This window comes from Xiphophorus couchianus, chromosome 14 (assembly GCF_001444195.1).
Source record: "Xiphophorus couchianus chromosome 14, X_couchianus-1.0, whole genome shotgun sequence".
In the NCBI taxonomy this organism is placed as follows: domain Eukaryota; kingdom Metazoa; phylum Chordata; class Actinopteri; order Cyprinodontiformes; family Poeciliidae; genus Xiphophorus; species Xiphophorus couchianus.
This window is the reverse complement of record NC_040241.1, coordinates 15,094,016-15,118,150: the sequence shown is the minus strand read 5'-3', so window position 1 is coordinate 15,118,150 and position 24,135 is coordinate 15,094,016. Positions and strand designations below refer to the sequence as shown.

The following is a 24,135-nucleotide window of genomic DNA, read 5'->3' as shown; positions in this document are numbered from 1 at the left end:
ATGTGGATTTGTGCATGTTGCCCCTCCAGAAGCTTCGCGTGAACCCACCAGTTGCAGGCGGGCGGGTCTCTGCGTGGTGACGTTTCCAAAAAGCGGGCCGGACTCAGTCAGAACTCAGATGATGGGGGGATTATTCGGCGGTGCGGTGGATGTGGTTACTGTGGAGCGCTGCTTGCACGGTTGACATCGCTATGAGCGCGCCGTCGTAGCTTGGCAGAGGGTGGCTGCGTACAGCATGGGCACCGGGGACTACATCTGCGTGACCCTGCGTGGTGGCGCACCGTGGGGGTTCAGCCTAAGACAGGGAGAGGGGGATATTTACAGACCTATACTCGCTTCCCAGGTATTTATCTATTCTTTTTTAAAAATAGAATAAGCTTGGTGTATTACCAAGTAGTAACATACCTGTTAAGAAATAGCAATGAAAAAAAAAAAATTCGTAACTACTTATTGAAAATCTGTGTGGTGAAACTTTTTCTATTGGGTGCATTTTTGTGTGCTTTGGTCGTGTTTTGGTGAGAGATTCCTCAGCATCCTTATATGGGCAAGGCCAAAGAGAGAGTGCGAAGCTCAGGGCAGTGTGATCTTTCATGGGTTTGCAGAGGCTCTTGTAAGAAAACAAGGCATTATTCAGGATATGGACTAAACTGGGCAAGAGAAACGTGTGTGCGTCATGCACAGATGCAGATGAACTAAAAGTGATGAAGGTAGAGCTGAAAACCTTTCCAAAAGGGTGAAGGTGCAGTTAATAAGAAGGAGGGAATAAACATAGCATTGTGGTTTGCTGTATGTTAAGCATTAAGACTTTTTAAAATGTGCAGCAGACTTTTAAAAAATAAAACAATATAGGCATGATCTAAGATTTTCATGGTATGATAACGCTCACAGTTTCATGATGTAAAACACAAAGGTCTAAAATAAATGCTTAGCATCATATAATTGCTTTTATTTTTAAACCGTTATTAATCAACCCCTTGCTTGCCAACTTCGAAAACAACTTTGCTTTAACTGGGGTGGGACTCCTTCAGTTTCAACAACTTGGCCATTTGTGTTTTTTTGTGACCAGAAGCATTTCCAAACAGCCAAATAGGTCTTTTGTCTAAACGCCACTCTTTCAGCCAGCTGTGCAGCAGAGTACAGCAACAAGTGGGAAAGGTGCATGACTACTGATCTATGTTTTAAAAAGCCAGAAAATCCTCCACACATTCTGGTACTTTCTGTCAGACCTTAAAGGGACTTTAAATAGTAGAAACAGTATGACAGAAAGTTTTAGGAGTTTTAAGGCTGGAACTTTTAAAGTGCCTTATACACCTTTGTACCAGTATCTGAACTGTGGTATTAGCTTCGACAGCTTCACTGTCTGTGTTTTCACAGCTAGCTTAAACATCTTTGAGCTAAAAATATGAAGTCAAATTTTAGCAATTTTGAAATGGTAACTGTTTATAATCTTGCTACACCTTTAAACAGGTAACTACAAGTAACGTTTTTGTTTCTGCTCCTCTACTGTCCATATTTTTCATGAGTAAGAATACTTTCAGATGGTCAGATTGGTATTTCCTGCATTTATGAGGGAAATAAAAGAAAAATATTAAATATTTTGAACTCCAGTCTTCAAGTAAAACAACAAATAGCAGCACATAGCAAGAGAATAACAAAAAGAAATCTAGTCCTCTCCAAATTAATTGCTTTAGTGTTTCAGTATCTTTTGAAAACGAAATACACAGCATCCAAATAACTTCTTGAAGACTGCTTTCTGATACTACAGTGCAGTCACAGTGGCAAAACCAGGTGCCTTTACCCTTGAGGAGATGCTGTGGCTCTATATATGGTATGGTAATGCAAGCTGCAGTGATCACTCATCAACTCGTTGTCAAAATACTGAAGATGGAAATGTTTTTGTTAAACTTGCAACATCAAAGCTGTAGTTGAAAGAAAAGCCTCAGAGACTGAAAAAAAATTTGCCAGGGATTATTTTTAGTGACAGATGAACATGCAATAATCAAATCATGATGTTTGTTTCTGACTTTCATTAAGAGTTTTCTGCCATTTAAGGTCACGTGTTCATATTTCTCCTTCGGAAACAGTCCATTTTACAGGCACCCAGATCTCTAAACAATGTTCAAAAGAAAAGACTGTATTTTTCATCATATTTTGGATATGTCTACCCCAGAGGTAACCAAAAGAATATGAAAATATAAACTCAGGAAAAATTATCTAACACCTTTACAAATCATTTAATTTCCACCCATAAGTAAACAAATTCTGCACTCAGTCTCGCAAAATGCTGTGCCAAACACAGGGCCCCATATGGGGACAAAACTTCGTATTCCGAAAAGCTTATTTAAGTTTTACTTCCCCATTTAAATATTATGGTCCAATCATGGTGCTAAACACTGAGTTTGACTTCATCGGTTTGCTTGTCATCCGGAGATCAGTCTAAATCATCTGGAAGCCAGGACTCTATTAAGCTTTTATTTTTTGTGGAAAGGACAAAAAGCCAGATCAGTAACCCAGGAGAAATATAAAGAATAGATTTTGCTGTGTTTGGTCAAATTCTGCTGAATTCAGTGGGAGCAGTGTTTTGTTTTGTTTGCTCAGACTCAGTGAATGCTCAGAGCTGTGGAGAGGAGTGTAAGGGCATGACTTCTTAATTCTCCTTTCCTTATAAGGGAGGTTGTATTTTTCTTATTATTGTGAGTCCTGGCTCCAAGTAGGAAGCTGATGAGGTCATTTTTTTTAAAGCTACAGAAACAGCAAAGTATTTGAAACGAGATCTTTAAAAAAAACTACTAGCTTAACAATGTTGCTGCCTAATTAGAAAGGTATTTCATCCTAGAATGGAACATCAACATGGATCAGATCAGGTATAAAGCAAACTGTGAGACCTTAAATCTGCCAAATGTGTGTATTATTTACAATTGCATATCTCTACAGCAAAATCAGATTCCTAACATGGATAAATACTACTCTTTGCCTGGATTATTGAATTAAATGTGGACCAAGAGGCCTCTTGTTTTGGTTATTCAAGCCATAATAGTGCACCTTAGGAATCTTATTAAGCTATTAAAAAGTCAGCAAAATGCCACAGCTTCAGTCATTCAGGGGCGTTTTCCTGCCCCCCTTAACAACTTGAACTGCACAAGTAGAGGCTCTGTACTTCTCTTCTCACAGAAAGTCATGAGGATTATGTGAAAACTTTTTTGTTTGTTTTGTTTTCACATGTAAGTAAATTAAGATTAGGTCTCCATAGCAGCTGAATCTGAATGATGCTAGAAAACAATAACGTTTGCTCTTAGTACTCTGACAGGCATAGTTTGGCCTTGGTCCAGTTTACCATACATCATGCTGGTTTCTGCAGACATCATGCTTTCCTCCCACAGGTAAAAAAGCATACTATGTTTGTTTTAGTAACTTTAAATGACTAGGGTGAGTGTGTACGGTTGCATATCTATGTCTTTGCTCCTTGATACACTGTGATGTGTCAACTTTGCCCAAAAACACTTTATTTAGGCTTAAGTAGATGCTTTATGTAGTTAAATTACCGTACCTTTTACAATGTTGATGCAAAACCAAAATGATTGAGTTTAGGAGGTGGTTCAGGCATCTGGGCCCTTTGGAGGCACATCCTACTGGGAAGAGAATTCAGAACTCGCAGGAGGGATTATATACCCCGTCTGGCCACGGAATGCCTTGGGATTCCCTGAATGACCAGAACGATGTTGCTGCCGAGAGAGATATGTGGGGTTCCTTCCTTTACCTTTTGGATAATTAAACGACAATAAATGGATGGGATCAGGGCTGCAACGATCCATCCAATGATTCGCGTATCTCGATTATTAAAATTCCACGAGGCAAATTATCAGCTTCCGAAATTTGTTGTTTAGCGCCAGGTGTTCCCGCCGGATAATTATTTATGTTCCTCCCACTTCTGCTAGTGAGTTGTTGACGAACGCAAGTGCGACTGAATAAATGTCCTCTTTCCCATTGACATGTCCAGGTTTTCGTGGATCTAGTGGGTTTCGTGGGTTATTTGTAGTGATGGTGAGATGAAGCCTCATGAGGCATTGAACCACTTGAGCCAACTGGTTCGAGAAAGGGTTCATTTCTTGAGGCTTCATGTGCACACGAAACCACCTACTGGCCAGGTGTATAATCACAGCCAGCTGTATCTTAATACGTGTGATGCATTGAATTTTTGTCTATTATGGCTCTTGAGAATAACTTCACAAAAGGTGTAGGACGAAATCATTTGTCTACATAAATTATGTATACACATGTGTGTATAATAAAATATTGTTGGAATGTATCCTCTGTGTGTAATTATTCCCAAAATAGTAGTGTCATGTGATATGGCATGTTGTGTAATAATGTTTTTCTGTGACTCTAGAAAAATGGCCTGGGCTTAATCAGGCAGAGGACAGTGAAAGTGCTTGTGGAACTAGGGAGGAGGTAGTGAATAGGCTAATGCTTGTGTAACTTGGATGATTTTATGCATTTTTATTAAGAAACAACAATTTCTTCACAGTTTTTGGTTTCAAACGATTTCTCTTTTTTGACACTACATGGATGAGGTGTTATTATTGTACCCCAACTCCTTGGAGCACAATAAACACCTCACCTTTACAGAAAATAAGAAACAGTGAAAAATACAGTTCCTCATAAGCAAACCTAATGCATCTGCAAATGTTCAGTTCACCTTACCTTGTTAGGGCTTATCAAATCAAAATGTTCCCACATAGGGGAAATCCTCCTCTTTCTCGCTGGCTCCATCCTACTCCTATCCTGTCCTCGCGCTCCTAAATCTCCTATCTATCTATCTATCTATCTATCTATCTATCTATCTATCTATCTGTCTGTCTGTCTGTCTGTCTGTCCTAAACTCTCCAAACACCAAACTAACTGTCTCAAACTAAATAACCACTATCCAAACTCTGCTATCCAAACTATCAAAACTCTATCCACTCTTTCAACTGACCGCAACTCGCCTACAACAACCCACATTTTGAATGGAGCCTGTGGGGTTTCTAAAGCTGTCAAACCCCGCGCCAACATCTGAGCCACTTTCCGAAGCAGTCACGTGGTACAGCCAGGCAGCGAGGCTTCGGACGTCATCGTTTTCGGCTCCTCCCCTAAATGAAGCAAGCCTCGATACGCGCTTTACGGAAACGCCCCCTCCATTACTCGACACACGCCTCGAAGTCTCGGCACATCACGTAACATCACTAGTTATTTGTGGGTCTAGTGGACATCTTTAAATTGACTGGCGTGATGCGTGGAATAACCATAGCCTTTCTTCCGGTGTTGCTGCATAGTAGCTGGTTCGGAGCGAACAGCTGCGAAGAGCACGGCGTGTGACGTGGATAGACGGACGCATACGGAACAAACGCAATGAGCTGCGCTCTAGCTCTGTGGCTAATGCTTAACACGTGTAGCCCATATAGATGAAGCGGAAAATACATGTTATACCATTCTGGTCGCAACAAATGCGTGGTGGAGACTGTGCACAGTGTTTTGTACAAAGCTGACATAAGAGTTTCTGTGTATGACGAAGGCGCCAAACATAATTGACTTTGTCAGCCTGCTGCTTATTTTTAGTTGAATGTCATTTCAAATTTTTGGATAATTTTTGTCCAGGTTGACTTAAAAATGAACTATTTTTGTAAGTTAATGAGTAGTTACGAATGCATGGAAAATTTGGCCCGATATTGATATCCGATATTAGTACTACATTTATCAGAGCAAAGGAGGATGAATAACATCACACATTTTAGCTGTTTCAGGAAAAAAAAATATATAAAAACTTTTTTTAACGACTCCCTACTTGGTCTATCACATAAAATAGACCAAGTGAAATAGATTAAAGTTTTAGGGGTTAAAAAAAAAAAAAAAAAAAGTCCCAAAGAGTGTGAAAGCTGTAGGGCTTTGCAAGGCGATTTTGAATTGCAGTTTTAATCTGCCTAGTTGAAACTTGGAGAAAACATGTTTCCTTGGCATGTTTAATCAGAACCGTTCACAAAGACAGCCGTAAATGTGATTGTTTCTGGCAAGTCTTTACTTCCACAACAGTGGACACTGCTCCCCTGTCATCACCAGCTGTATTTACCCGTTAGATTTCCAAACAAATGACTCAGGCCTAGCTTTTATGAGCAGTAAATTTCAACCAGGACAGGGAGAGGGAGAAATGGGTCGGACTGTGTATATTTGGCTTCCAAAGAGAGCAGCGACAAACATTCTCCCTCCTTTTTTGGAGTTTGGATAGGTTACGGTTAGGTTCCAGCAGGACCCATCCTCCCTGTATTGAGGTGAGAGTCCTGATGGATCGCTGCGCCGACTGCCTTTTTAGGGTCTGTTTATCCAGTTGTAAAAACTGGAGATAAAGTCAAGGGGCTCATATTAAACTTACCAGCTGTATAACATAACATGTAAAACACTTTATTATAGTAACCAGGCTCAAGATTTTTTGAAATTTCCTTATGCAACACAAATTCCTTTGTGTTTGAGTTCGTTGTTTTTAGAAAATGTAAAATTCTGCATGCTAAATTTAAGTGAATAAAAAATGGAGGCAACAATCCCAAAAGGAGGAAAAAGCAGTTTCACTTATTCTATGCTATTCGCACGCCATCTAGTGACAAGTAAATGTTACTGCAACTATTGATGCAGTAAAATCAATGCTGATTTTACTGCATCAAAAGAATGAGCCGTTGTTTAAGAAATACATCCATATCTTTCCCCGCATATCCTTGCACTATACAGTAATGGTAATTATTTAAAGTGTATTCAAAGTAAAAAAATAGTTGAAGGCTACTGTACCGTTAAATGCTACTTTGCTGGATTTGTGTCCACTTAAACAAAGGAAGCCATTCATCTATCTATATACGTACTCGTGCTTAGTGTCACCAGTTAACTCTTTTTTATTCTCATGTCATAACTCTTTTTTTTCGCTCTTGCTTAGTGTATTGAACTCTTGAGGACATTTGAGTATGATCTTATTTAGATGAATATATATAATCATTTTACCTGAAAGAACAAGAATTGATATATTCAAGTGTTTCCAAACCCCAATAAACCTGCAAACAACTGCAGTCCTTGCACATCATACAAAATTTAGGAAGTTATGCTATTTGAAGTAGGTCCTGCATATCTAGATTTGTATCATCTAATTGTGTGGTACTAATATGATAATTTGTCTCCATATGTATGAGTGGCCTTTTCAGCTGATTTAATAGCTTATTGCAGCCTATTACAATTTCTTATTAATGAACCATTAGGTAGCAAGAACCAATTACTAGAAAATGAGGCCATCAGTCAATAGCTTAACTGGTTAAAGAAATACCCTTTAAATGGATTTCCACTGTGTTGGCCTGCACAGACAGTAGGGACAGCATAGTACAGATTACAGTTCTTGTTTAAAAAAACTGCTCAAATAATAATTATGATGAGTAGATGTAATTTTTGTGTTGTCATCTAATTTTAATAAAATTGGTGGAAATCATCCATGTTAGCCCTTGAACATGATTTTCATATATGTTCACTGACATAATTAAGTTTCTTTGAGTACTTAGAAAAGTGCTATACAAATAAAATGTATTATTATTGCCATGTCAAAAGAAAAATACTAATATTTTCTTCTTTCTCATATATAACTTTAACTATAGTAAAAGGTTCTAATATGTAATCCTACATCTGTGTCTCTTTTAGCTCTTCCTTATTTCTCCCTCATCAATGTGTTGTACATCCTCACCTACCTTCTATATTTCTGCAACTTGGTTTGCAGAAATATATAAAGTATTATATTCTATTTCAATTTTGCCCAGGTCTGGATAAGTATGAAAAGACAAATTAAGATTTGGGAAAGATTGCATTGCCCTTCCTAGCACCTTTGTTGCCCTTCCATCTTTGCTCCTTCCTGTCATTCCTTATGTCCTACCTCCATATCCTCATTCATTTTATTTCCCCTCATCCAGTATTTGAAGTTTTCAAATTCCATTAAGCAAAAATTTATTTTGAACATTTTTATTTTATGTTTGAAACAAATTGAAAGAACAGAGAACTCTGTAAAAGTCTTACATTTTTATATACTTCTTAATAAGGTTTTAAACTCACATTGGTCAGAGGCAGTCTGACAGTGAAACAATTGTTGATTGATTGGGATGAGTGATAGCTAGCAGTTCTCACTTGTAGGTCATGTTCTCTTCCTCTGTTTGCACCAACTGTAACTGCAAGTTATGTTCATGCATGTTGAATTACTGTTATCAGATCAAATGTCATTTGATTGGAGATACATGTCATCTGATGGTGATTTTGTTCTCCCTGCTTTTTCCCTCTGCAGGTGGAAGATGGCAGTCGCGCCTACCTGGCTGGAGTCCAGGAGGATGATGAGGTGGTGTCGATCAACGGAGAACCCTGCGCTGATCTCACGCTTTTACAAGCTTTAGCACTCATCGAAACATCTACCAGCATCCTGCAGTTACTTCTGAAAAGGTTGTTCAGCCTTACCATAATTTGATCAAATGAACAGTGACTGGCAAAAATAATACTACAATTTTTGCTGCATAAATGAAAGCATAGAATATATTGTCAAACGTATTCACTCATCTGTCTTCCTCCATACTTGTACATGATCTTGTGTGGCATCTTATTCTTAATCCATTGGGTTTGATATGATGTTGGCCTACCCTTTTGCACTTAAAACAACTTAAACTCTTTTGAGAGGGCTTTCTGCAAGACTTAGGACTGTATTTGTTGGATTTTTGCCCATTTGTCAGGTTAGTCACTGAACATGGACAAGAAGGCTTGAAGTTTGTGGTTAAATTTATCCCTAAGGTGATTTTTCATTTTGAAATCAGGCCTCTAGGCTGTAGTAAATTTTTTTCTACACTACACTGGCTCATTCATTGTGTTGAAAGAGTCATTTCCAAACTGTTCTCTGTCAGTTTCAGAACAGTCAGTTTTTAGGATTATTCAAAATGTTATGGTATGCTAAGGCATTAAAATTCTATTTTACTGAAAACAGGTCCACACCATAATCCACTGTGCACCAGACTTTACACTAGGCACGATGCAGTCAGGCAAGTTCTTTCGTCCAGACAGCTAAAATGCCCCGACTTGTTCGTTGGTTTGCCACAAAGAGAGGCATGATTCATCTTTCCCGACAACACATAATTAGTGGTTTGGATAACAAAATAATAATATGTGTTTGTGTAAACTGTAGCATTTTATTACAAACTTTTCAAAATACAAGCTTCAGTGAGTCTGAAGAAACTCATTAAAGACTAAAGAGCTTTAATTGGCTTTCAAACTGCCTAAGCTTAAGAACATATTGTGAATCTGCACATAATACACCTCTATGATTAGTGATCAAAACTATTGTTCAAGAAGGGACAGTCGTCCTTATTAGGAGGCCCTCCAACCACAAAGAATTAGAACTCAACATTGAAGAAAATACTTTTGAAAGTTCTCTGGCAGAGTTAAAGTTGGACCTTATGTTTCACAATGGTCTTTGCACTGACTGGTCAAATAGTTTGTATTGGCACTGGACACACTAACTTGACAGTACACTTAAACTTAGACATGTACGGTACTCAAATTATTATGGCTAATCTGTGTAAGACACCAATGGATTTGTATTCATATTACTATTTTTTTCTTTCTATTTATGTTGTGTATGCACAGTGTAACACCCCTTATAAGGGACCTGTGGACTTTTTACGTCTAGTAATATAAAATACATAAAAATATTGCCCTCTATTTTATTTATAGATAAGATCTGGTCTCTTTAAAATCGCATTGACTGGAATTCACTGACCCCAGTATGATAATGACATTTTGTAATGCTCTTCACGGAGCTCATTTAAAGTGGAAATTAGTGCCAGTGAGGTGTAAATGTAATTACGTTTCACTTTATGGCTCTGACATTTTGGTTAAGGTTCAGACTGAGGATTTGGTCTATTTTATTGCTTTAACCATTTATAACTTGCAACTTATTGCTTCTGCCTAAGTTCATGCATTCTGCCTAAGTGCTACTTTTTAGATGTTTTTCTGTCTTTTACAAGTAAGAAAATAGTTTAAATTATTAAAATAGCAAAAATATTCTTTATATTATTTTCATTAATGTTCTCCCTTTTTCCTTTCAAAGATGCAATTTCCTCCCCTCTGAAGACAGCGACTCAGAAGGGATGTCCCTTGGTGAAAAGGTCTCTTCAGATGAGAATTTAAAAAGCACCACCCTCCACATCATTTCCCCAAAGTCTGAAATCCCAAGGGAGGTCTACATATCTGATCCCCAAGGTAAGGTGCTCCATCGGGAGTTGGACAGCGACACAGAAGCTCTCCCCAGAGGTAAATTGTCAGATGATTTGGGAGGCCATGAGCTGGTTTTTAAGCACAACAAGGAAGTGCAACGATGCTGTACCCCAGGAGAGTTTGTGGAGCTTCAGGTGTCCCTGTCTGACCAAACCTTGGCGTATGGGGGCTGCACCTCTCTCGGGAGTGCTCGAGGGATTGAGGAGGACTTCTCAGCAATCGAACCCGTTCACACCACCTCATCCCACCATGTGCAATGCCCCGTTAGAGAGCCGCTCGGGCAGCATGGCGTGGTGGTCCGCGCTCCCACTGTGGAGGACATTTTGCAGCCGCCAGATGCATCAGGAACGGGGAGGAGCACTCTTAGCGTGGGTGGCCCCGATGTCACCGAAAACATTGGGTCACAAAGTGAAGAGGAGGAAGGAGGGGGACCCAGTCAGCCTGTTCCTGCGTCTTTCACTGTCTCATTCGAAATTCCATCGGACGAGGCAACTCTAGCAGAAGAGCAAGAAGACTCCGAATCAGAAGGGGATCAAGAAAAACCCAACAAGCATCGGGCAAAACACGCAAGTAAGTAACTTTGAAGAAACTTTTTTCTTTTCATACCATGTAGTATTACATCACTAAACTGTGTTTGTTAACATGTGTGCATTCCATAGACTGATGCCCTGTGTGTGTAAGCCTTAAAATAGGATGTGTCTTACTGCTCATGGAGGAGGAAGCTCATTCCTTTCAGTGAAAGCAGATATGACAAAAACAGAAAGGATATCTTTAAGAAGCATAACATAAACTGTTAAACTTTTATAAATGAAAAAGAATGATTACACGTAACTCCAGTAAGTTTTTCAAACACTATAAACTTTATGGGGGGGAAATACATATAGTGAGGAGCTCTTCTGAGCTGTCTAAAAGACAGAAATATCACAAGAGCACACTGATGATGCCTGCAGAAGTGGCTCTTTGACAGACACCAGCATATGTCCCCTTCATCTGTTACCTGATCCTTTCAAACTGGGTGCTTTAACAGGGCTGAAAAAGTGTGGGTGTCGTTCACTCTCGTCTTCTCCACCCTCTGGTTTCTCCTGCGTGAGCATTAAGAAGTAAGACTGTTTGATTTATTTTGTAGGAATAACTTTTCATTGTCAGTCGTTGCGTTGGTTATATGGTGTGAGTTGTTTGAGCAGGTGTCAGAAGTCTAAACAAAAAAGGAGCTACTTTAAAGTTACAAATAGCTACTTCTAAGGATGATCAGACTTAAATTTATTGCGTGCAAGTTATTTTTGTGGTTCATATTTTTGGCTTGTTTGTCTGAAAGGTTAATTTTATGTATGGCGTTGAATGCTTAGTGGGTGAACCAATAAAAACATTATATACGGGTCAGGAAATTTTACTGCTTCTTTCATATATTAATATTTTCTTATCACAAGCAGGAAATTTTGTTTGAAATAAGAATATAAGCCATGATCATGCAAATGAAAAAGTTAGCTTATTTTATGGTTCATTGCATGTTTAAATAATTGCAACCATATTCTAAGAAAACACTTTAAATGTCTAAAATATAAGCCTTGTCCCATAATTTGAAGTCTTCTCTGGAGCACTGCTTGTGCTTCCAAGCTCATGTTGCACTTTGTCATACTGTCACTTTAATTACTCTCTCCTGTGTCCCAGTTTGTAATAATTATTTTTCTTAGCTTTTCATGTACTTTGGAGGTTCCAGATGATTGCACTAAGAAGCAATATTTTATGTCCCTGCCTTGATTTAGGTTTTTCTACATGAGACTTTTTATGTAATCTCTGATATTTTTGCTACATTTCTTTTTTTTGTTTTTAGATTTTTTGTAAGTGATTAATAGCTTTATACTGAGATGCAATCTACTCAATATTAATATTGGCATTAATATTAATATTGCCAAATATATTTAATTTGGCAATGTAATTGTACTTTTTGCTGAATATGTTTTTTTATTTTCTACACAGGGCTCAGACGTAACGAGAGTCTGTCAGAGAAACAGGTGAAGGAGGCCAAATCCAAATGTAAACGTATCGCTCTCCTTCTGTCGGCCGCTCCTTCAAACCCCAATAATAAGGGGGTGTTGATGTTCAAGAAACATCGTCAGAGGGCCAAGAAATACACGCTTGTAAGCTACGGCACAGGAGAGGACGAACCAGACTACAGTGACGAAGAAGACGAAGTGAACGGAGACGATAAGCAAGAAATCCCAGCTGGTGAATTTAGCTTTGAAGCTGCTATCGATTGTGAATCAAACGGGCCTTTTCTTTTGAATGCTCCAGGTAGTAAAAGCGTGCTAACTTTCAAGTTAGGAAAGAGTCTTGTTGAAATTAACAACAACTTGAACAACCAAGCTGAGATGGAATGTTTGCCTGAAACCAAAGGCAAGGGTGCAGCGATGTTTGCTCAAAGGCGTCAGAGGATGGATGAGATCACTGCTGAACATGAGGAACTCCGGCGTCAAGGACTACCTGTGGAAGCAGTGCAAGAGTTGGAGAAGAAAGTAACGGAGCAGTCCTACATCCAGTCCGCAACAGAGGGTCATGGTTATTTGGATGTGAATATGCACCAACAAAACCAACAGCAGTACCAACAGCAGTACCAGCAATATCAGGAGCAACAGTATTATGAGCAACAGCAAAACTACCAACAGCAGCAACAGTATCAACAATATCAGCAGCAGCAGTATGAGCAACAACAATACAAGCAACAGCTACTGTATAAGCAACAGCAACAATATCAAGAGCACCAGCAAATGCAGCAGTATTCTACAAATATCAATGGTACAGTCCAGCATCAAACTAATGAAATTCAGAGTTCTTACAACAATCGTACTGCCAAACCTTTCACAACAGAAAACATGGTGGCAACACCTTATTCTCATGGAGCAAGTGGGACCAATCAAGATTCTTTTGGCCAAGGAGAGCAGATAGCTTCCCGTGATGAGCGCATTTCTACTCCTGCAATTAGGACAGGCCTGCTGTCGGACTCTAGGAGAAAGACTACCGGCAAGCCTATGTTTACTTTTAAAGAGGCTCCAAAAGTATCACCTAACCCTGCATTGCTGAACCTTCTCAATAGAAGTGACAAAAAAGGTTTTGAGTCTGGTCCTGAAGAAGACTATCTTAGCCTTGGAGCGGAAGCTTGCAATTTCCTCCAGTCCCAAAGACTTAAACCTAAGATTCCTCCACCAGTTGCACCAAAGCCTTTGATCAACCCCAACTCTCCTCCTTGGTCTGCTCAGATAGAAGCAGCCAACCAGGACATGCCTCAGTGTGCTGAAAATAGTCTGTCCACACCTGCTGCAGCCCCCACCACAGAAACTGCCCCTGCTCAAGAACTAGAGCCAACTCCTGCACCTGTCCCTGACCCCTCTACCCTTCCTACCCCTGAGAAAACCACTTCCAATCCCACCCCAGCCGAGCAGCATTCATGGACTCTCCCTGAACCAGAGTCTCAACAGCAGCCTGCACAAGTGACATCTCAAGAGACACATGGCCAAGTCATTTCTGCTCAGCATTGTGAGTCCTCTCAAATGGCCACCTGGGGTTCAGTACAGGTACAAGCACATCAACAGTCAGCTGCTTGTTCATGGCAATCAGCCCAAGTGCAACCTCAGAACCCACCTCCAAGTCAGTCCCCACCACAGCCACCATGGGTAACACGTCAGTCTACTCAAAGCCAAACGCAGATTCAACTAAGCTCAAATACTTGGACCCCTCAGAGGCAACCATCTTGGACTCCGCATGAAGAGCAAGCACAACCTCAGACAAACGCTCAACCATCCTGGGCCCAGCCTCAAGAGCAGCTTCAGTCCCATCCACAGGTTCAGCCACCATGGACTCTCATGAAGGAGAAGCAACACTTGCAGCAAACACAGGCATCCTGGAGTCAAGCCCAAGAAACAGTACAGACACAACCCCAGAATCAATGGATGCAGCCTCCCCATACAGACTCTCAACAGCAGCTGCCATGGGCTCAACAACCTCAGCAAAAATCTCAAGTACAGCCACCATGGGTTCAACAAGTTCAGCCAGAAATACAACCACAACCCCCTTGGGTTCAACAAGTTCAACCAGAAGCACAGCCACAACCATCTTGGGGACAACAACAACATCATCAGGCAGTCCCACAAGCATGGGCAAATGCCCAAGTTCCAGGTCAGCCTCAACCACCCTGGGTCTCAACTCCACCTCAACCTCAACCTCAACCTCAACCTCCTGCCAATCCATGGGCACAATCGCAAACACAAGCCCAAACTCAGCCACCATGGATGAATGCAGCTCAGGTACAACCTCAAGCACAGGTTCAAGTTAATCTGAATCCATGGGCACCAGTTCCTGCACATACTCCATCTCAGACATCATGGGCTCCACAACCCCCAGAACATGGTGGTGAGCAACCTATAAATTCATGGGCTCAGGACCAAAGTCAGGCCCAACATCAGCCACCCTGGGCTCAATCAGTTCCTTCACCGCCCACACCCCAGTCCAACTGGCAACAGTCCCTTTCAAATACATCTCAACAACCACAACTCAATACATGGCCATCAGCTCAAGCCCAGCCCCCAACACCAGTTAATGACTGGCGACCACAGCTACAGCAATCATCTTTGAATGTTCCATTGTCTACAGTAAACAGACAACCTTCTCCTAAACCATGGCACCCACCGCAAAACCAGACTCCTCCCCCTCCACCACGGCGAATGTTCTCTTATGCTGTTGGTCAAAAAGCTGCATCGCCTGTCAACCCAATGGCCACTGTCTTGAATCCTAAATTGTCCCAGGGTCCAGCTTTTGAGATGCCAGTGGTCAAAGGAAAAGGAGCTGACATGTTTGCTAAGAGGCAGTCTCGCATGGAGAAGTTTGTTGTGGACTCTGAGACTGTGGAAGCCAACAAAGCAAGTCGTTCAACATCGCCAGCTGCATCCTTACCAAATGAATGGAAGTATACACCTAATGTACGTGCTCCGCCTCCCAGGGCTTACAATCCTATTCAATCTCCTTTTTATCCCCCAGCAGCAACAAAACAGCCCCCTGCAAGTAGTCCTTCAATCAAAGCAAAGAAAAAAGACCAGGAGAAACCAATACCTGCCCCTAAACCACTGAATGTTATTGATGTCATGAAGCATCAACCATATAAACTAGATTCTTCGCTCTTTATCTTTGGTACAGGAGCAGAGGCTGCTAAGCCCCCTGTACCAAAGCCCAGCTCACCTCCTAACTCACTTCTTGACAGCCAAACAATTAGATATGATCAAATGGCTCCTGCGCAACAAGTTGGACCATTTACTCCTCCATATCCCCCGCAAGGCTATGGGATACCCATGCAGCCTGCAATGCATGATCCCCACTACCAGCAAGCCCAAGGTAATATTTATCCTTATCAGCCATCTCCGGGTAGTCCATACCAACAAGAATATAACCAGCAGTATCTGCAGGCTGTTCCACCAACTTATCATCCCCAAGCCCCTCAGCCTTTAAACCATCCCTACCAACAGGCTGCTTACCAGCCAGCCAGCAGCCCTCCCTATCTGGCAACTCCCTCAGTACCATACAAAGCACTGCCTACTAATAGCTACATAGCCCCAAGTTTTCCTGTGGCTGCTAGGCCTGAATCTGTAACTGGTGGTGGTACTGGAGCTGCCCCCAAGCCTAAATTTACTGCTAACAAGAGCTCAGCTCAGGTGTGGAAGCCAACATTGGTTGAAAAAGAGTGATTCTCATAGGCAAATGGCAGGTTCATTGCCTAGTTGTGTCAAAACAGTGCACTTACAATACACTGGCCAGTGGAAGACTTGAAAAGCACATTGTATAAACTTATTCAAGCAGTCAATGTCTCTGACCTGTTGGCTTTCTATTGTTGTAGAACAAAGTGTGTCAGATCACAATTGTTCAGCACTTACTTAAATTAGTTCAGTAGCACATTAAGACCTTTAGGTTACCCACAAGAGGGTCAACAAAGGTTGATGTTTTTTATGCTAAACAAATGCAGTTTTGTGCAAATCTAACTTGATGATGTTAGGAATGTAGGGGAGTATTTTGGTCAGAATAGGAAGAAAGCAAGAAGAAGGGGTCAGAAGTGAATGGTGTATGGACTGAGAAAAAGGTTTAATTTAGCAAATATGATATTGCTGAGTTTTATATAGTAAACTCATAAAAGTGTCTTAAAAGAAAATCAAATCTAAAAAAAATGGTAAAATTAAGCAGTTGAAGGAATGGTGCAGTGGGAGAAGGGTATGGTTTGTATGCAGTAATACATAATCAATAAAGTCAAGTAATGACATTGGCAAGCAACTTTACTTATGTAGGTCAACTTAAGCTCATGAGACACAGAAACTCTTTGTGATAATTAAAAAAAGATTGCTTAAAATAACTTTAAAAGATTATTAATTCGGGGGTAGGGAGGTTGTGTTTCTGGTTGTGTATTTTAATTTTATGTTGTTTTTTTTTTCATGTCTCCTTCTTAGGCAGATTGGTGTTATTTTAAACTCCTTACCAGCTGTTGCGTCATGTTAGATGCTATATTTAAAGTGCCTTAAGAGAAGTCCAGTTCTGAGGTCCACATACTATTGTAGGCTTAGATTTCAGCCCATGCAACTGAAAGCTACTATCATTCAAACTTTCACATGTCTGTGTTAATGCATCTTTCCCCCATCTTTCAACAATATAATATGGTTGCATCAGAATTAATTTTCAAAATAGAATTAATGAAGGTGTAGGTTTATGAGTAAAACTGAGTTAGATGTATATTTGGTGCAGGGCTTCTTCTCTTGTTTTTGTTTTTCTCTCTTCATTGTGCACTTTATGTATGATTCACTGCAGTGCCATTAAACTTTTTCGTGTTTGGTTTCCCTTTTCTTCTCCTTTGGGTATTCTTTATGTTTTACTTTCTATTCCCAACTTTTTCTTCTGATCATGTTTTCCATCCATGCTATAAAAAGCAATGAATAGTGCTATGTCTTGGTTTTACTCTGGTGATCTCCTAAAAAGACTTTGTCAGAAACTTCTGACCATCCCAATAAGCTGGTTTTGTAAAAGTTAGGTAGGTTTGTGCTTGAGAAGCACATTCCTGTAGAATGACAACCTGATGATGTTTTTATGAGGGGATTAATAGTTGATTTCAGTATGGTCTCATTAGGAGAGGAGGTCAAGTGTGTCATGCATTTTTCAAAAGGTGAGCTATTTCTTATTTAGGACTTTTACATCACATGTCTCTTCACTTTGGTCTTACAGTGTCCATACAAGAAAGAACAAAGAAAAGAAAATATTTTAGAAATTTAAGTTTGGAATTGATGGGCTTTTTTTTGTTTGAAAACTCTCTTGTACATCACGTTTTAATCTCTTACACATTTCTGCCACATTCCCAAAATCCACTATGTTAATGTTACCCAGACAGGGAGATGCAAACCCAGATATAGAGTCACTGGGTAGTTTATTAATATACTCAATTGCTAATGTAGAATAACAGTACATCATCTTTTCACAAGCATGTGAAAGAATTTCAAAAGAATTAAAGCCCCTTGAACTTTTGCACATTTTGTTTCATTACAACCCATAACTTTAATGTACTATATTGGCATGTGATGTGACAGAGTGTCATAAAGCCACGTGCAATTGTGAAATAGATGGAATGTGGTGCAGTCTTTTTGTACTTTCTTTACAAACAAAATCTGAAAAGTTTGGAGTCAACAACAATTTTTCTCTTTTTGCCAACAAATTTTAAAATCGTGTCATTTTCCTTTCACTTCACAATTTCACAACCACATAAGGTTCAAAAGATATGCATATTTAGACAGGCTCCTCTGTCTGGATTGAGAGTTCTCCAGGCTTTCTGACAATTTTTGAGAGTTTTTCTTCTGACTTTGGCTTCATTTTCTATTGTTTTCACTTACTTGCCATTGTTTTCCAAACCTCAGAACCCTGATCTATGAATCATTAGGCATAAAATGATTCATAGATCCACAAAGCCTGTGTTTTCATTACATAGCAAATAACTGAGTAAACATAATTTTAGGTGTACCTTGGCTTTTAGGCTTTCCTTGCATCATTTTGAGTAAGAAACACACCTCTGACATCTTATTCTCTTGCTGTTGAACTGTCATCACTGCAGAGACATTTACTGCTCTTCAAAATAAGAGACGTGTAATATCTTATAACCAGTGAGGTGACGTTCAAAGAGCTGCAGGCTGAAACTTCTCATACAGTAGATCACGGATGTCAAAATCCATTCCTAAAGGGCTTGTGTCCTGCAACTTTTGAATGTGTTTTAAGTCCAACACATCTGAATCGAATAACTGAATCAACTCATGAATTCAAACCTTCAAAGTTCAGTTGATGACATAATTATGTGAATCAAGTGTGTTGATGCAGAGACAAGTCAAAAGGATGCAGAACACCTCCCCTTGAGGACTGGATTTTGACTGAAGGATAATGCATTTCTCAGGGTCTGTTGCAATATTTTTGCTATTTCTTAGGTTTGACTTTCATCGCCTTTTTAACTCTTCATCAACTTCTTCTGCTTGATGAAATCTTTAGTTTCAAACAGAGGTGTTTTTCTCTTTTGTTTTTTTGTACTTTCACATATTTTGCTTTTCCCCTGTTATTCTTGAACTTTCTTCTTTCCCAAATATAGCCTATGTTTCTGACAGTACATAAGACTCACCAGAAGATGGCAGCACCCACCGTTTGTTTGGTTCACTTTTTCACAGACTGTACTGTAATCAAGGAGCCTATGAGGAGCGTAGGAGTGCCTATTCATCTCAGACCACCCTTCACTGTTATCCCTTTGATACATATTAATTAAAGGGCAGACAGTAGCATTAATCAGTGGAGTGCCACAATTATGAAGTCTAGCAAAACAGGTTCACTGAATACAGTCTAAAGAGGGCCTGATCTTTAGCTGCTTGAGACATAAGGTTAGCCTATTATGTTCTGATAAAAATGTTGTAGCCTACAAGTGCATTTAGTTTATTATTTCTAATCATGAAATACAACCCTTATGAGAAACATTTTAATACGGATTTGCTTAGTTGCTAATGTTTTCTGAGTCAATATGCAGCCAAGCCCCATAAAAATATGCCTTTACTAAAATAAGCCTCTATGAATTCCTCTCTGCAGGCAACTGGCAGGGGCTACACCCTTTCTCCACCAGCCAGGGTGCCATTCACAGGCCAGATTTCGGCGTCTGCTTCTTCCTCTCCCAAGCCTCCAACCCGAGCCTCCACCAACCTCCCGGTGAGGCAGACATCCCGTTTGGACAAAGGCTTCAAACCCCTCACCCCCTGGGAAGCCGCCTCCCGCCATCCCCTGGGTCTGGTAGACGAAGCCTTTGCTTTTCAAGATCTGCAGCATGCTCTTGCCTCAAATGTCCACTTTGCTGCCCGGCGTAAAATCCTACCTGAGCCACCTGTAGAGTGGAAAGGAAGAATCTGTTACACAACCCAACTGAAACCAGGCAGCCGGACTTGGAGCCAAAGCAGCAATCAGGGCCGAGCTCCGATTCCATCGTTCGTGTCTCCATCGAGGAGCCCTGCCTCCAGCCCAGTTGGCCTGCAAGGTTACAGGTCGCTGCCAAGGCAGTGGCAGCCTCAGAAGTACGTGGTCGAGGCTAATCAGAGACACTCTGTGTCTTCATCTGAGACGCCAACGTACATGTCTGCATACCCCAGCAATACCTGGAGCTGGAGGCGGTAGAATACAGCCGAGACGTTTGGTAACGAGTGTCTCATCCCATATCCTTTTCACCTCTGAACAAAACAAGCCAGTAGATGAGAGATTGTGTGACAGTTTTGCTTTCAAAACGATAATTTAATGTTTCACTTATTGTTTCATCAAATCAGTGACAATGCATGTTACAGTTAAATGAAGAAAAGGGTGATTAACACAACTAGCTTATATGAATGTAAATAAAGGATATCTGTAACATTCAGTTGGATTCTAACTAGACTGAGTCAGAGACTTCTACAACTATTGGCACCTCCTGGTTAAGATGTGCACAAAACCCATAAAAAACATGGTTTTGTTCTCTTACTGTGATCTTTGGATGTTTTTTAACTCCCACAGCATCGTCCACACTGTGCTTGGTAGCCAGATGTATCTGGGTGCTTTTCCAGCCTCGTTTTTCACAGTTTCAGTTCTTTTAAACTTGTCAATCATTACTCTTCCTGTAGATGAGGGCAACTTTAAATAAGAAGCTTTTTTCTTGATCATTTTTTATTATTAAGTACACATCTATCATACTTGAATGGCATGTTCTCTTGTTTTTCCAATGTTGAAGAGTAGCAAAGAGAAAGTGAGTACTGCTGTGTTTTACATATACACTGCAGCAAAAGAAAGTGTTTGCTTTCCAAATTCTTTTCAGGTTTGCTTTTCTGTCATTTTAATATATGAGACAACTGGAGTAAATACAGTAAAGGCAGTTTTTAAATACTAATATACAAGATTCTGTAAATTACAAATGAAAAGTTCCTAGATACTGATCAACTTTTAAAAAAAGTTAATTATACATTAAGAAGATGCTTCAGTTACAGTTCTTTTATAAATTATTAGGTCTGCAGTGAACTATTGTGCAGATGATTGTGTAAAAAAACAAAACAAATATATTTGTGAGGCAATTAAAGATTAACTCATTTTTCAAGCTTTTCCATCTTTACCAGGAGGGGCAGTAATATCTAAGAAATGTGTACCTTGTTGAAGGAATGAGTATGTTGGTTAGAAGAGATGTATGAGTGAGGATGGACATCCATCAGCTACGTTCAGCTTTGTTATAGAAGATGATTTGGACAAATTGATATAAGCATGAGAGATTAGAAAAGATGTCAATAACTGTGCGTTGTCAGCATAATTAAATAACCGCAACAGCTAATTTTCGATATTTATTGTTAGTCTTAACTTGTTCCACTTGAGTTTGGACAGGACAAATTCAACATTCTCTTGGGTCCAGAAATGATTAGTTATTTCCACACTAAAGAATGTAAAATGAGGCATATTTTTTGTTTGTCACTTTAGAGAAATGCACAACCAAAATATAGTAATGTCTGTACATTATTGGAATTATTTGTGACACTCAAAAACAAAACCGACCACATGGAGCACAACACACAATACATTTGGAAAGGCACTACCATGCTATATAAGGTCTTTTAATTTCAGACTTTTCCTTCACCCTTAAGGATCTGCTTACTCCTCTTCAGGGTTGCGGCTGGGTCTCCAAGCATTCAGTAGGTGAGAGGAGGGGTACACCACAGTTTGTCAGTCCATGCTTTCACATTAATTATATTGTGTTCATGTATTCCACAGTGTGTGTGTGTGCTTTTTTTCATACAAAATGTTTTCTTGACCATCTTGGGATGAAGGTCCAATCCTTTAAACACAGTCTATAAATGTACAATTGTGGTTTAATAGGTATTAGCAGAATTACTCAGATAATAGGTTGGCTGCCTTACCGTTGGAGCATGAGAGAATGTACCTTCATCAATGCAGACAGAGTTTCTGCATAGCGTAACATGTAAGTAATGTTATTACTGATTAATTTTTGCAGCCTTCATATAAGTTCTTTTACATGTTAGATTTTTTTTATATCCAAGCTGCCATGCTGCATGGAGATTAGATTATTAGATTAGATGTATTACACTAACTTATGTGTAGAAAGGTGAAGCTGCAGGATTAGATTTTCTTTTTTCTTTTTTTGAAACAAGGTAAATATTCAATGATTTGTAATTGATGTTGTTAATTACCCTAATATGCTTCAGTCTGCAATGTGAGATCAAACCTGAACAAAAGTGCAAGTAAGCCTGTATGTCCAGGCTTACTTGCACTTAATAAATTACGAATTATGAATTACGGCTATTAATAGCCGTAATTCATAGTATTGTTTGATACAAACTTTACGCAAAGGCCCCAACTAAGATTTCAATCAGTAAATGAAGGAATCCATTTCAGCGATTCTTTCTGTTTGATGTTTTTGAGAAAAGACATGAGGCTAAAAAGTAAGGAAAATAATCTATAGCCCATTTGTCTTTTTTTTTCTTTAAAAATTGTGTTGTATTTTATGCATCTGCAACTCACCCCCATTTTGCTGTCAACCTTTTATATGTGTGGTCATTCTTGAAGTGTTTATAAATTTCCAATTGGTCATTTTGATTAGTGTTTGAAACACAAAGCTTGAGGAGAAAGTGAAGAGTTGGCTAGATTTCTCCACTGGTAGACATCATCATGTCATTTTGCGATCAGGTATGTGTTTGAAATGAGACCTTGCAACTTGAGAAAAGGTTAGCACCACAATTCGATTCGCTGAAGGCAGATATGTCAAGTGACCTCCAAACGAGAAGAGGCCTTTTTCTTCATTTTTTGGAGTGCTATGCTTTAACATGTGGCCAAAATGGGCTTAAGAGGACTTAATGACTGTCCACTGTTTTCATTAGTTAATTGGAAAAAATGAGTAAAGGCTCCTTTGGAGTTTGTAGCAAATGGAATAAATCAACTACACTATTTCAAGAGGCAATGGACTTTAAGCTGGCATTAAGCGTTGGCTCAAAAACTTTGCTTAGATAACAGGTTCACTGTGAAAAGGTTTTATGAAAACTGTGTGCGGGGTGTGCTTTGTTAAAAATTTGTAATAATCTCCAAAAATTAAAGTGTGGTTCGTGTGTTTTCTGCATAGGGTAAATGCTGTTTTGACGTGATTCTCTCTGGACAATGCCAGTAACATGAGTAGGATTTATCTCACAGGTCACTTGTTGTTTCCACTTGATGTTTTGTTTAGCTATAGTTTATTTGATTGGTGATTTATGCTACCTTCTTATAAAGATGTGTAAAAACCTCTAAAATATCTCTTCCTCTATTGCGGTAACAAAATTAAAGTTAAGTTTGGGTACTTTTATTTAGCGGCGGAAACACAAAATGTAAAATATATATACATATTTAATCTTTTTTGACAAAATCAGTCCTGTCACAGTAATGTGTACCTTACTTTTTACACATACATGTTGAATGGGGTGGGGTGCTAATTTTTAATTAGCAATTCAGTTGGCAACTATGGGAAAGTTTTTATTAAAACTTTTTATTTTAAGGGGTTTCGTGCACATCTTTACCGTTTCCCATTATTGTGGGTGGGGAGGTTGTGATGGCACAGGTTGCTTCCAAATAATAGCCATAATTCATAGTGCTGTTTGATACGGAAACATTCTTTCTGAAGTGTTTTTTAACAAAATAAACACAGCTAAGTAGCACTGCTTTTCAACCTGTAATTATTTGTGTTTGTGTTCTTTGCATTTCACTCCAAGCTGAAAAGAAATCTGCTTTGGGCCATTTGTTGCTTGCTGTACCTCCCCAGAAGGATTTCTTTTAATACGAGTTGCTCCACGTACAGCGCGGCTGGGGGGTGGGGAGCAGGACTCATTTCCATGGTGACCGCTGGTTATGTAAAAACAGGGTCAACCTACTGTAGCTGGAGCATTAGAGAACGAGAGATAACAGAATAAGGGGAGGCTATAAACAGAAATGTCCCATAACAATTTAGATCTGGGAAATGATTTGCCTTTTGTAGAAATGGAATGTGAGTAAGCGCCATACATAGCAGCACCAACAAATTAGAAAATGTTTAAGATGGCAGTACTTACAATAATCCTGTTGCTCTGAGGTGAAAACTCTGTCACCCTCCCTTATGTCTCTTAAAGTAATAAATCAATTACATATAGGTAAGACTTACATAGGTTAACAAAAACATAGAGATGATAATTTAAGACAAATGAGTGACTCCCCCCCCCATAACTGCATTCAAAACAAACATTCAAGACCACATTCCCAACAGATTTTCACCAC

The 24,135-nt window shown here is 39.5% G+C and overlaps 1 protein-coding gene across 2 annotated transcripts; it reads left to right on the top strand.

Annotated features, from left to right (window-relative positions):
• Positions 1 to 131: 131 nt before the first annotated feature.
• On the top strand, positions 132 to 23,561 carry synpo2a (synaptopodin 2a). Of its 2 annotated transcripts, XM_028038373.1 has the most exons (5): positions 132 to 343; positions 8,330 to 8,481; positions 10,136 to 10,872; positions 12,280 to 15,272; positions 19,432 to 23,561. In XM_028038373.1, the coding sequence occupies exons 1-5, from the start codon at positions 236 to 238 to the stop codon at positions 20,005 to 20,007; spliced, it is 4,566 nt and encodes a 1,521-aa protein (XP_027894174.1). In that variant the 5' UTR covers positions 132 to 235; the 3' UTR covers positions 20,008 to 23,561. The 2 variants fall into 2 exon arrangements, with proteins under 2 accessions (XP_027894174.1, XP_027894173.1); XM_028038372.1 differs by lacking the exon at positions 19,432 to 23,561 and having other exon boundaries at positions 136 to 343; positions 12,280 to 17,156.
• Positions 23,562 to 24,135: the final 574 nt, after the last annotated feature.

Bases quoted from the DNA above. Each gene is read 5' to 3' on its own strand.
- synpo2a (XM_028038372.1), top strand. From the start codon at position 236: ATGGGCACCGGGGACTACATCTGCGTGACCCTGCGTGGTGGCGCACCG. The intron at 8,482-10,135 runs GTTGTTCAGCCT...TTCCTTTCAAAG, and splicing joins CTGCAGTTACTTCTGAAAAG to ATGCAATTTCCTCCCCTCTG. The intron at 10,873-12,279 runs GTAAGTAACTTT...TTTTCTACACAG, and splicing joins GCATCGGGCAAAACACGCAA to GGCTCAGACGTAACGAGAGT.